Consider the following 14,665-nt stretch of genomic DNA (forward strand, 5'->3'; position numbering starts at 1 on the left):
GCAGCTATTAATTAAACCCATTTTGCACAAGTTAGGCTCCTATTTGGCAACCTGCACCTTTTCATCAGGTGGAGAAGCAGAATGAAGTCAGCAGGCACGATCAGAGTTTGTCCCCCCACCGCTCATTTCTACAAAAAATGGTCATCTGTACCAGGTGTATGCATCCTATTCAACCGTGTTGGATATTCATGTTTTCAGTCTGAGAAATTCAGAACCTCAAGATGCCAAGCTTTCATTTTTAGCAGTGAGCAGACTGTTTAGATCTCTCCAAGAACACCACCGGCACACACTTAAGGTTCCGAAGACAAAGCAGGCCAGGATAAGAAGGGATTCTGTGTGCTGAGAAATAGTGTGCTGTGAGCTACTGGACTCCTTTCTGTGTGCTGAGAAGGCTACTGCATTACAAGAAGGTTCTCAGTCACACACATAAACACACAGAACTCACAACATGCCAAGGTCAGAGAGGGGAACAGAGTTCGTTGTGTCTCAGACCATATGGCCCTATAGTGCTAAAATGAAAGACAAAGAAAATAGAAATCACGTAAGACACAGTCTTGCAGGAAGGACAAACATCAATAAAAGAGCAGAAGACCTAGAACAACTATGAAAATAGTATTTTAGAACCCATTAAGACAATGGCTACTTTCGTATATGTACCTCAACCACTCCAAAGCCCCTGCATAATAGTTCACATACAAGATTAGGTCAGCTTTTCTATCTTCTAGATTTATGGCAATTCTGTATATGAAAATCTCCTGTTGTAAGGGAAAGAGAGGGTTACAAGACTGCCCTCCCATGGCATATTGAAATCCTAGAACAGGATCAACTTACTCTTTCTACAAGTGCAATCTTTTATTATTTCACAGAATGTGCAAAACAGAATTATTCAGGAAGGTATTTCTATAAAGGGAATAAATAGGGCTGAAGTAATGTCTACAAAATTTTAGGCAGTTCATGGCATTCTTCTTTGTACATTCCATAACGTTCAGAGTGTGTTGTTCTTAACTTCACAATTTGGTTTCATTTAGGGGTGTGCACAAAAAAAATTGGTAAATACAAATTTTGTTTACTAAAAAATTTTGTCTTGAATTTTTGAATTCCCTGAATTCCAAATTGATTCTTTAATTCGATTTGGGTATTTCAGAAAAAAATGTCCATTGTTTTCTATGGGGAAATCACTCTGGGTGGGCTGGAGGGGTCATTTTTCAACCAATCTTCTCAAAATTTGAAGGGAACCTACTCCTGACTGTCCTCTAAATATCCCCCAAGTTTCAGGAAGATTGGACTCTGGGGGGCAATTTTATGTACACCCAAAGAAGGTGACCCACCCACTCTCCATTATTCCTTATGGGGAAAAATATCTGGGAGCTATCCAGGGGGCTGGGGGGGCACTTTTCCTGCAAACTCCACCAAATTTTCAGGGGACCTACTCCTGACTGTCCTCTAATGACCTTCCAAAGTTTCAGGAAGATCGGATCCCAGAGGGGGCCTCCCCCAAAAGGTGCCCCCAGTCACTCCATTGTTTCTTATGGGGAAGAAGTCAAAACTGACTCCCATTGCAGAAGCACACTAGGGCAAGGCTGCCATGGCCAAGGCACACTCCCTAACGCAAGCTGAACACATCCCCGAGAAAGTCCAACAGAAGCAAACTGAGCACAGGAATGGAATACCCCCAGAACCAAAGTGAAGGAAGGGGACCAACACCACATCAGAGAATCACATCCATTCCACCCAAGACAAACTGAAACAAGGGACACTGTTGCAACTTAGCCCAACAGAAGTAAACTGAAGCAAGGGAATGCGTAATAGGCTTGTGGCTGGGTACTGCTTGGTTCTGTTCTATGGTGTTTCCCCACTGGCTGAACCCAGCATCTGGCTGCTGTGGATGACACTGGTTCTAACCCCTCCAGCCCACTGGATAGCTTCCAGAGTGATTTTCCGAAAGAAAACAATGGCTGAATTTTATCAGGGTTTTTTTTGGTTGAAAATTTGGTTAAAAATCAAGATTTTTTTATTTGGAACACCCAGATTTTACCAAATCAGCTAAAATTTGGTATTTTCTGAACAGCACACCCCTAGTTTCGTTGCATTGTTTGTTTGCATAACACTGTCGTTTATTTTACAAATAACGTTATTAGCATTTTAACTCATTTATTTACTTTATTTGTACTACACCTTTCCCCTCAATGTGAGGGTCCAAAGCAACTCACATCATTCTCTTCTCTTCTATTTTTTATTTTATCCTCACAATAGCCCAGTGAGGTAGGTTAGGCTAAAGGGGTGTAGCTGGCCCAAGGCCACCCAGTTAATTAGATTATATGGTCCTGGTTGTATTGTTTTTCAATTGTGTAATCAGCCTTTAGTCTCATTGAGGAAAGAGAAATATAAATGAAATAATAAATAAATATACCTAGCCTGAAAGGTCTATGGCAGGGGTCCCCAGCCTTTTTGCTCCAAAGGATCAGTTTTCAGTCAGCATGCACAGGGATTCCTCTGCAGAGGGGAAGCATGTGTATGTGCTTCTCTCCACCCCCATATTCCCCTTCTATCAGCCAGGTGAGCTGGGCCAGGGGTCCCCCCCTCCCCCGCAACCCAGGTGGGGGAATGACAAGCCTACACTGTGTGGTGAGAGCAGTCACAAAATGGCTGCCATTTAATAGCTGCTGCAGGAGGCGGAGCCAGCCACAAAATGGTTGCTATAGCTTACCTTCCATCACACAGTAAAGATCCTTGTGCAGCAGAAGCAACTTATGACAAACAATGCTTTTAAAAATCTGCACAGGCAATTAAATCTCTAATGATCCATCAGAAGCCATGCATGGCAAAAACCCCACCTGGCTCCATGTACTTTCTAAAAACACTTGGTGGATACTAGGAAGGGGGTTGGCAGGTGCAATGGTGCCCAAGGGCACCACGTTGAGGACCTCTGGTCTACAGCATACGAACGTATTTAGAAACTTTTATCCAAACAAATGAACCTTCATTTCTACAACCTAACAGTGTAAAGCCAGAGCCCTACTAACCAACACAAAGAAATCTGAGGCGTTAAATCTTCCACAAGTAGTACTGGCTGACCTTATCCCACCTCATTTGACAGATCAGCGCCCTATTTCCTAGCTGATATTGGAATAAATAAAGCTAAGAAAACTGGAAACCGAAATCTAAAATCACACATTCCAGGGATACTTGAAAAAGCAAGCAACCTCATCTGTAAAACAGGTGATTGTCAAACTTCAGAGACAGTGAATACTAAATGAATATTTACTGAAGATACTTAAGTTACTATAATTAAGCCACAAAACAGTTTTCATCCTCTTGTTGTTTTGACAACTCCTAGTGAGAAAAGATTATAATAAAATGAGTACCATAAATATCCAATTTCCTTTCAAAGCTCCAGGTACAGCAGTTCTGGCTACTTCTTCATGTATATGAAGACTGAATTCTATCTGACAATGTCTTAAATTAGATTTCCCAAGGGAGATTCTGATAGAGGCTGTTCCATCGGCATAGCCAATAAACCTGCATTTCAACAGCTTTCATAAGATTTTCATTTTAAAATAGTCTTAAGTATCTCAATGTGTTCTAAATATGTATTGTTGCAGCTTCTAGAAGTAATATAGAAAATAAATTGGTTTGTAAGTATCTTAATCTCAAAGATGAATATGGTAGCTGGGTTATATACCAAACTTCCCATATCTGACATTCTTATTATAATCAGAATATACATATGGAGGTGAATTTTTCTGTGACAAAGATTTTAAACAATGTTGCATTGGGTACGGTACATGCTTGTATAACAGTTACACAGAAGTTAATGGTTGCCATAGCAATTGGGTGGGTGGATGGATGTAGCGAGTCTTACAAAACCGTATCCGAAGGCTACATTTTTAAAAATAAAGGCTCAGATTTTCTTTTAAACTGCTTGTTGACTGTGGTCCCTAGTACTCTGTGACTTCATTGTAAACCAAGGCAACCTTTGTAATTACAGTTTACATTTTTTAAAAGGTGACACTGTCAGATTATTGCTCACCATCCTTCCATTCACAATCCATTCCGCCCCCACCCCCCACTGCCGCAAGCACCCAGAACAGCCGTGGCTGGAGATCTGATAGGACACTGGATATCTATGGCTCTTATTTGATTACAATCCTCTCTCGCTAAGTTTTCAAAACAAGATGAGGGAACAAAACACAACAGGCTCTTTTGTAGCTTGTAGTTACTGGTAACTAAGTATCTTCATTTATGACCCACTTAGAACCAACTGTCTCTTTACTTCTTGCATCAGTGAATTGAAAAGGTCTATACCTGAGCTATATGGGAAGCTGCTTACTTTTACAAGCCTTTCCATACTAGCCTTATGCGACCATACTTAAGAAGAATGGGTGCACAGCCTGCATCGATGCTTTGAAAGCCCCCACCCCCCACCCCCAGACAGCACATGTAGAATAGAAAACTTTATTTGTGGACATGATGGACTCAGCCACTGAGGCAGCCTCTCAAAAAAATAGCCTTGCTTCCTGAACCTGTTCCCTACAACATTCCTCGGCAAGCAAGTTATCAACACCTGCAACTTTCTGCAGGCTGCCTCCTTCCTATCTGCTCCACAGAGCCAAACCAGACATTTAACGTTCAGATTGGCATCCTGAGCTGACCTCACGTGTCAGTTCCCAAACCAGAAATACAGCTTTCTGTCATGCGTAGATAGGTAAGAGTTGTCTCCCTTCAACAGATACATCTATTCCAATGTGCAGCCTAAATGTGCAGGCATAAGGAGATCAGGGGGGTGATTTCAGAGTAACTAGCAAAAGGCAGTCAGGGTTTTTTTTTTAAAAAAAATTAGATGTACACATTTTACAGCTGGTGCAATGTGAGCTTCTATGGACACATACAGTGTATCCCTGTATGTTGTGAAGATGATCCCCTAAAGGTCATGCAGTGGTTATCTTCTCTTCCATGTTCTTCAGTATCACTGAAAATATCAGGGCAGACAGATTTGTGGCATCTGTACTCCGACTTGTAGTTGTAGGTGCTCATTTGTTATAAAACCAATAAAAATGTGAGCCAAAACAGCCCAATCTGACAACTGAAACAAAGGCAAACATCAAACAGCACTTATTTCCCCCTCTCTTTTTCTCTTTCTCCTCCACTACACTTACTGGGGGGGCTACTGATGCCTCCGTTGCAAAAGGACAACAGCAGCCACACACAGCAAGGACTATATTGTCCAAGATTGACTAAGATTGTACTTTGTGAGTTCCAATAATTATTATTTTAGGTACTCCAAGAGACCTTTAAGGAAGATCAGGCTCCCTATGAAGAGAGGGCAACGGCAAACCACCTCTGTTAGTCCCTTGTCTTGAAAACTCTGGCAGAGGTTGTCGAAAATCAGCTATAACTTCACAACACTTTCCACAACCAGTAATAACTAGAAGACAAGCCTGAAAGCTCATCTGAAAAACTATGATACTAAGCTTCAGTCTTAGAAACGTATTTTAGCAGATGTTTGTTCAATATGGGCCACAGAATCGCACTGGTTCAGTCATATTTGTCACATGCTTCAGTGATAAGCAACTTATATATTGTTGATCACATCCAAGGACAGTGGAACAAAGGATTTTGCTTAGGAGCCATCAGATGCTTATGGGATATGTAAGCCAGTAGTAACTATCACATGGGAAGATGTCTGCTTTCTTGGAGGCAGGAACAAGAAAGACAGGATGGTAGTTTTTTTGGCACTCTGCCATCATATGCTAGGTCTTCGGGCAGCAATTAGGCACCAATAGTTTCTGAATGAGTTAGAGTAGCTTCCCTACCTGCTATTACAAGGGATGTACAAAACCACGAATAAAGTAATGATTTAAGTTCAAGGACTTTACTGTTCTTCTTGAAGGATGGTTCATTTGATATGACCTTTTTATGTTAAACAGCAATTTAGGTCACTCCTGTGGCTGCTCAATAAGGCTATTACCTTTAACTCCCACATGACCAGGAACATGCAGGAAACAGCTGCAAGTTTTCTAATTTGCCTCTGGTCACCTTACAGCAACCTGTGACTCTAATTCCAACAATGCTAGCTTAACATGTAGCTGTCAATTTCCACATACAGTTATCCCTTTTTATTTAAACATTTGTATCCTGCCTAGCGAGCCAGTCACCCCCCGAAAAAAAATCCAGCATGAGAAAGTTTTCTGAAGAAAGTAGACACTCAAACACTTTGTATCATTTTGGTTGGTCTTAATGAACTTTCATATAGACTCAAATCACAGAGAAAGCCAGATCCAACCAAAGATGAGCTTGGCTGACGAATTAGAAGAGACAGATGTAGCAACGTAAGGAACAAGTTATATGCAGGAAGTCACATTTTCTTCATTACAACTTAATGCAAAAGTACCTGCTGGTTATATTAAAATATTCATTTTTATCTTTTTCATGCAATATCATTTTGACAATAGTATTAATTGTTCAGAGAGTCAGAAGCAGATGTTCAAGTCATTTTATTCAATAAAACGGCAAGCTCTTTGCAGAATGGTTCTTATACAGGCCCTGTGGTAACGCAAGTACATCAAGATCTTTGCAATCGAGGAGGGAGATAATCTGGACCACCTGTGGAATTTTCAGTTTTCAGGATACCTTGAACCACTACTTTTACGTGGTCTACCTGAGAATTACTTCAGCTGTTTGCTTTTGTTCTTTTGCATTTTGTTTAGCCATTATGTGCTGGATGGTTCATGTGACAACTGCTGTGGAGTTAAAAGTAGTTAGGGGCTAGTTCCATGTTACCCCCAAGCCTCTCCAATCCAAAACTGTGGATCCATACAGTGCAACAATGCCCAGGACCTACCACCCAAAACATGAAACAAACAAGTGACCTAAATATATGTGAATAAGATGGATCTTGGGTCAGAATCTTCCAGCCTTTCCTCTTGCCGTAGACATCTAGCTAAGTAACTGATAAATGACTTACGATGAATAATCAATTATGCTAACATGCTCATCAACATTTGCACTGGATTGAGCTGTATTTGTAACATTCCTGGAGATAATCCCATGAACAGGATCTTATATTACCAAGTTTGCTGCCATTTTATTTTACCTTATGCCTAGAAAAGGAATTAGAGTTAGCGTAGCCAAGTCACCTTCAGAAGATTTTGCAAGCCTGAGACGGTATAACCCCCTCCCCACAATTGATACTGCTTTGAGCTTCTTAAGAAGAGAATAGGGCAGAAGTTGCATAGGTCACTCAGGATATAGCACAAATTTCAGTAACATTTTGGGGAGGTATTTTCAGATCTTCAAACCTGAACTGTTCATTTATGGATTCTACCTACAAATTAGTGAGTGTAGTCCTTTTTGTTTTTAAAACCCTTATTCTATTGAAGGGGGGCAGAGGTCAGTGGTTGAGCATGTGTTTTGTATTCCAGAAGGTCCGAGGCTCCATCCCCAGTTGCATATCCAGGTGTGAGGTGCTGGAAAGCTGCTGCCAGTCAGAGTAGACAACACAGGATTGGTTGTGCCAACTGCCTGAGGCAGTATCGGGCAACTTTGTGTGTGTTTTAAATGAAAACCAAATGGTTTTATTTATGCTTTGTAAGAGAAACCATCAGATTACTTAATTTTGTATCTCTTGTTTTCCTGAAGTATTTTTCTGCGACGCATTTCAGTTTGGCGTCCAAAACGGGTATAGCAGATAACAGAAAATCACTTTTAAAAAAAACCCTGATGGTCATAATGTTTTGGTACAGAAAGATTGCCCTTTGTTTGCTTTTATGTTTTTCATTCAAGAATCAACCCAGCTTGAGGGGTTGCCTAACCAGCTCACAGGGAGCTTTCTTGCATGGATTGCTTTCATAGTTATTAAATGTCTATATCAAGTTGCTGTAAGAGACTGCCGCAATCCAGAGCCCTAGATAGCATATTTATGATACCCAGCTCTTACATTTTGCTAGCTAAGTAGCACTGAGGAACTCTGAATTGATTGTCAGAGACTGAGAGCCAGCATGACACAGAGTGTTGGAATAGGATCTGAGAGGTCGAGGTTCGAATCCTCACTTTGCCATGGAAGCTCGCTGGATGACCATGGACAGTCACATCTAATTTGCCTCAGAGGGTTGTTGTGAGGATAAAATGGAGAAGAGAACCAGGGCTTTTTTTCAGGGGGAATGCGGAGGAATGGAGTTCCGGCACCTCTTGAAAATACTCGGCAATAGTGCTTGAAAATAATATGATTTCAAAGAATCCCGTGTGTTTCTTCCTCATTTCCCTCTTGAGAGTTCCGCCACCTCTTTTCCCAGAAAAAAAACCCTGAAGAGAACAATGTGAGCTGCTCTGGGACCCCATAGGGGAGAGAGGCAGGGTATAAATGAAGTAAATAAATGAAGAGACAGCACCAGAAAAACTTAAGTGGCAGTAGCCAAGAGCCTGGTGGAAAGTTACCAAAAGGGATGCACTCACTTTGACAAACAGGGAAACAAAAAACAAAACACACTAAAGGCAGACATGATGCACCAATGTTGCTTATTATTTGGCACATGCAATCTGTTGAATATTGTGAGAACATAGTAGGCAAAAATGGCTGAATTTATGATCAAAGGAGAAAAATCAAAACATGGAGGTGTTAGAACCCAACTACTAGTCTAGACTTCTTTGAAACAGCAGCATTCAGTTTGAGAACAAATACAAGCACTTAGAACATGTTTTACTTGACTGCATCACTGCATTCCACCCTTTTACGCTGGAGACAAAAGGGCACAGCCTCCATTTAACACAAAGCAATTCCATCCAACGAGCAGGCACCCAACCCCCTGGACTTCACTCCCTTCCAGCCAAGCCAGGAAGACAGAATTTCTCACTTTAGCAGGCAGCCATTCTACCACAGGATGTTGTCAGAAGTCATGTTAGTTAACGTTACCATATTCTTCCATTTTGTAAGTTGGTGTGGAAAACTTTAGTTAAAAAGCAAATATCAAATATCAAAAAGCAAAAGTCAAATACTGGTAAGATTTTTGCTTCAACAGCATCTTCTGGACATTTACATTAAGTTCAGTGCAAACCAGGGGGGACTTACTGAACAAGGTTTAGAGATCAGCAACATGGGCTCTCATGCTCACACACCACATAACCTCAATGCTTCTCCATAGCATGAATGGCACTGGAAGCTCTGCAGAGTCCTCCTTTTAAGCACCTGAGCTACTTGTTTCCATGCACCTGTGCCATAATGTGCATATGAGAAGGGAGCAGCTGAATTACTCAAGAAGAGAGCTGTTTCATAGCCTGTTGGCTTGTTTACATTGGGCGAGAAGACTGCCTTTTGACCAAATCTCAGCTGTGAAAAAATATTTGAGACACATTTTGGAGGAGTAGGTGGGTTGGGATCAGGGGCTATGAATTTACCCTCGGCCCCTCCTTCAGTTGCATTTTCCTACTGTGAAGACGTCATTTTGCAGGATGTGTATAGCTGTTCCTGCTAAAGCCACATCATTCGGTGTCTAGAGCTTCAGTTTCTGCACATCTCCATGGATACCAATGTTAGCTCAGCAGAGGTCACTAAGTCTTTCACAATAATTTGTTCATTTTGAGATCTGTATGCACTTAACCTGTTTCTCATGATCAAATGGCTTTCCTCAGATACAGTAGCAGCTGACTATAGTTGTAACTAAAGAATGTTTTCATTTGACACTTCAGATCAAAAGATATGGCATTTCCCCACAAGAGGGTTGTTTAGGACAGATATAAAGCTGTTATGTCTCCTGGGTTTAAACAATTTCACTGATTTGCTATTTAAAATACTGATATTTGACACTGCAATGTAATTGCACTCATCACATTTTTAGTCCACCTCTTTTCCTAGGAAATCAAAATAGGCAGCATAAATGAGAGTCTCACATTTTATTCTTGCCCTAACCTTGCAGGGTAGGTCAGAGATAGTGACCTGCTTAAAGCCACCTTAGGGGCTTCACAGCTCACCAAAAATGTGAAATAAGTTTCCCCCATGTGCAAACCCAATACTCTAGCACTGGATCTTACAGCATAACTATATGTATTTTTTTAAAAAAACACCTTTGGATCAGTTTCATTGCACCAGTTTCAAAAAAAGTTCCCAGTACTAACAGTCTGCTCACACATGATGTCAACCAGTATGGACGTGTGAGTTTCCTTCTCCCTTCATGCCTTCTGATTCAATTGGATACTTCCTATTTAACACAAGTCATTGTGCATAACCTGGCAAGCCACAATTGCTCTCCAAACCAGGACTGCAAATCAGTTTCAGACTGGAGCTTTCATTCATGGTTTCAGAGTGTGCAATGAGGGAAAGTTGAGCACATAAGCCTGAAACTCAGACATGTCAGACTCAGACATTATGTGCAAATTGACCCCCCCCCTTTTTTAAAGCAAAATAATTTCTTTCCCAAACACAAGTCTTAAAATAAGTGACTATACCATGCAGGCCAATATTCTGAGACACTTTCAATTTGTGTTTTAACAGATAATGAAGACAATCCTCACAAAGTCTGCTCACCACCTTCTGCAACTAACAAAACCCTATAGCTGATGCTTAATCAGCTCCAATTCTTTCACTATGGATTCACTGTGTTAGCCCCCTTTTTCCTGCAACTGTACAACATTGATTTTTCAAGGGAATATACAAAGTTTACAGAGTCAGATCTGTGGTACATCTAACCTGTTCTGTACTGTTTATTGTGATAATATTATTCTAGTACAAATAATCTATTCTGAATAGCAGTGGGTCTCCAGTGTGACAGGCTAAGGGCTTTCACAGTCTTGTTATCCAAGATCCTTTAACTGGAGAAGCCAGGGACTGAATTTAAGGCCAAGTATATGCTCTGCTACTGAGCTATGACCTCAGTTAATTTGGGCACAATGTCTTTATCTGTGTCTAGATCATTATTCACTGCAGGTAAAGAAAGTCTGGAAAGTGAGTTGAATTAGGATGTGATGAATCATGAAGATCTGGATGAGGATTGGGAGCCAAGCTCTGTAAATTTCACCAAACAAATTGTTGCACGGCTTAGCTTCTTGTTTCCAAGTCGAGCAGCAGCCTTATTTATTGGCTCTGAATCCCATTTTCCATCCAGAATCCCCAACGCAACATAATATTCATAAAATGCAACATTCCATTTAAAAGAAATAAGGCTTTTAATTGAAACACTGAAACAGTACAATACATGGATTTGCCAGAAAAGATAGGGGTGCAGAAATTGAAAACTGTAATTTAAAGATCCTGGACTTTAAAAAAAAACACTAGATACAAAATAAAGAGAAAGGAAATAGAAGAGGACAAGTCTGAGCTGAACCAGGAGCAAATGTCTTTGCCTGCTTCCTATTCTCTCAACCTCTTAAAGTGTCACTATTCTCGGTATCTTTATTACAAAAGTCTTAATTTAGAAAACAACAAAAGTACTGAAAGGAAGTATGCATTAATTATTTCGGTGTAGATTTCAACTATTTCTTTTAAGCTACTTATTCAGTAATGGCTCCTATCTTCAGTTCTTTGTTACTTTAAAAAAAACAATGGTTTTTGAAGAATAGTCCAAGGAAACTGGTAGTTTCTCAGAAGTTTCTCAATGGAAAGAGCAGAAAGAGTAGACAAGAACCCTTGAAAGCCACCTATGAAGACCTGCACTGTACGGCCTCAGCAAAGCATAGTGTGTGTTGTATGTTAGGACCTCAGTTCACAGGGGATACAACAAAGCCCCAAAGGCATTGCCAGCACAGGGCTAGGGTCAGAGTGTGCACTACAAACCATTTCCCAAACAAACTGAAGGAGTTCTGCAGCAGGCAAACTGAATAGAAAAAGTTCTTTGAAAGTAGAAAGTTTGAAGAACAGTGCATTATAATGAAAGCCACAGAGAAGGTGTCAGACCCATTTGTGACAAAGGTCTATGGACAAATAATATAAACATCTTGATTGGAATGGCCTCCCATTATGTCTCCTCAAGATGTGTACCAAGAAAAAAAGAGACTACATATCATTTTTGTTTTAAAAAGGACATTGGCATATAGATTGATAAGAGAAGATGACATACTGTTTGCTGAATCCTATCAGGCTGAGCATCTGACAAGTCTGGGAACGTGAGGCAGTAGATGCAAAGTTTACAACTACCGAAGTAAATACAGGAGAGTCAAAATCCATTTTTTAAACTGAAAACATCTACAAGGAGGTTCTACAGCCAACGTCTAGTACATATAGCCATGTGGAAAAATACAAAAAGTTTACATGCATTAATGTGAGACTATTTGGGAGACCTTCTAAGTGAGAAACCACAGCTCTCTCTTTTCACACAAAAAGGATTTGAGCAATTAAAGAGGAAAAGAAGGTTTTCTCTGATAAGATAGAACTTGCTGTTTGGATTTAACTTGCTGTTTGGATTTAGGTGCCAAATTGCACCATTTGATAGATATCAAAATACCATTCAAGATTCAACAGGATGAAAGGGTGTGCTACTTTTGTCAAATAGTAGCAGAGACAAGATTTCTAAGGGTAAGGGAACATGGCCATCTTGCATGAAATCTAATGGGGGTCTGCAACAAAATAAGCTGGACAACAAAAATCCAAGGGAGATTAATCTCCACTATTTGCCCCAATAGAAACCTGCCAGCTGGTCCTGTTCTATCCTAAGAATGGGCAGCCTCACCTCTATGAATCAAGGCTACAATCACAGGGGAAATGCAAAGTTACTAAGGGAAAAATGAGCCAATTACAAGAAATGTTCTCTGCAGCCTGAAGAAACTAGCTGTCTGCACTCATCTGATCTCAACATCATGCTTTCTATTTTATAGAGAACAGACCTTAGTGAAGAAGCTGCTTTACTGTAGGAAGACGGCTTACCCAAGTTGTGTCGCTTTGCCTTCGCGTGCTCGTGAATGTGTTTCTTTGTAAAACAGCCAAAGAAGACACAGTACAGGCAAGAATGAAGTCTATTCAGATGGGCACCACACATATGACAGATGCACGACTTTGCCTGAAACATAAAGGAAAGACATTCATTAAAAGCTGTCAATATCATTTGATTACAGTACTGTATGGGGGGGGGGAATGTGTTGTGTTTCTACCCTTTAATATTAAAAAGCAAGTCACACTGAGAGTTATGGTCAATTTTCCTGCTCAACTTTGCATCTTTGTCCATAATACAACACAATTCCAAGGTTTTTGTTCTTCCAATTCAACTCTTCTTTATAGTACTTGAATAAATCCCACATTATCAGCTATACTAATTTAACTACAGTAATCTATTAGTAAGATATATTCGCAGTCAGATCTTTTTCTTGTTGGCTAGCCAAACAAATGGTCAATGTGAAGGAGATTCTCTCAAAACACAGAGATGTTAATGGGCAGAAAAGCGTGACATACAGCAGTAAGAATGTGGACATAAAGTTTGAAAGCACCTCCGGACACCTAGTACTATTTATGAAATCTCAGATTTCATATAAGTCTGACAAATAAACTAGAATAGCACAACCATCAGGAATACATGCAAGGGAGCAATTTCTATGGCAAATAAGAATGCTGATTTAGAAACAGAATAGAGAGATCATTTTATGCACACCTGTTTATTTCAATATTATGCAATCCACAGACAAGTTGCAATAAGCAGAACAAACTAACACAGGAGAGCTTAAAAGTTTGCTCTGAATGTTTGAGGATGATCAACAATGGACTATAAATAAAGTATGTTTTGTTTTTTCCCCTACTGTAGACGGAGCCTGAGAAATTCTGCATGAAAAATAGGTAATTTATTAGTAAAGTATGGCATTTGCCAACATATACACTACAGCAAAACTTCTTGTTTGGGGCCAAAAATGTCTGTGGCTCATTACTGGATGTAATTAGAAAGTGGTTAATTATGGTTTGGAAAACTGCAGAAATTGATGAACTGATAAAGACTGCCTTCATACAGTTTAACTTTAGAATGAAGTGGACTCCTATTCTTAAAGTAAGCATGAAAGGCTGGAAATACACACACACACACACACACACACACACACCTCATTTGATAATTTTTAAAAATCCAGTAACTCCAGTTTACAGTGAATCACAGCAACAAGAATCCCCCCACTAGTCAAGTGTCAGTAACAATGGATCAATGGAATTAACAAGAAGTGATTGTGCGCTGAAGCACATGCATATACTCCATGAAGCCTGTATCAGTGAAGACCAAACTACCTATTGCCAGAGCAGAAGAGTGATTTTCCTCACCACTGCAACACTGTCCAAATACAATATTGTCTGTTTTAACATAAATGAAGAGCTATTTAATTGCAGAGGAAAAAGAAAAAGGGCGCATTTGGGGACATCACATCACATTTAGGGGGAAGCGTTAAGTTTGCCCTCTCTTGTGACCCTTATGTCTAGGATTAGGATATGTAATTCAGGTTCAGTAATTCCTTTAAAATATCAAATTTCACCTGATTTGGGGAAATCTGGGATTACCAAACTGAAAAGGGAATACCAAACCAAATTCAGTATTCCCAAACTGAAGTTTACCGAAGTAACTCAGTTTAATTCGGTAAATTTCAGTAATCACGGCTGGGTTGTTCCTTTGTTAAGAAACAGCAAAGAAACAGTGTTTCCTGCCCTTTTTCCTTGATGGGGGAGGGGCAGAAGGGAGGGCCAACGAGGAAGGGTGAGGAAAGTGAGTGGCCAATT

General features: G+C 40.2%; 1 protein-coding gene across 2 annotated transcripts in view; it reads right to left on the bottom strand.

Moving 5' to 3' along the window:
- Window positions 1-14,665, bottom strand: part of USP22 (ubiquitin specific peptidase 22) — a 136,870-nt gene that overhangs the window by 91,899 nt on the left and 30,306 nt on the right. For both annotated transcript variants that reach the window (XM_054995476.1, XM_054995475.1), the window contains exon 2: window positions 12,848-12,980. In XM_054995476.1, the coding sequence (XP_054851451.1) occupies window positions 12,848-12,980 (133 nt within the window). The remainder of the gene's footprint in view (window positions 1-12,847; window positions 12,981-14,665) is intronic.

This window comes from Eublepharis macularius, chromosome 12, assembly GCF_028583425.1.
Source record: "Eublepharis macularius isolate TG4126 chromosome 12, MPM_Emac_v1.0, whole genome shotgun sequence".
NCBI classification, from domain to species: domain Eukaryota; kingdom Metazoa; phylum Chordata; class Lepidosauria; order Squamata; family Eublepharidae; genus Eublepharis; species Eublepharis macularius.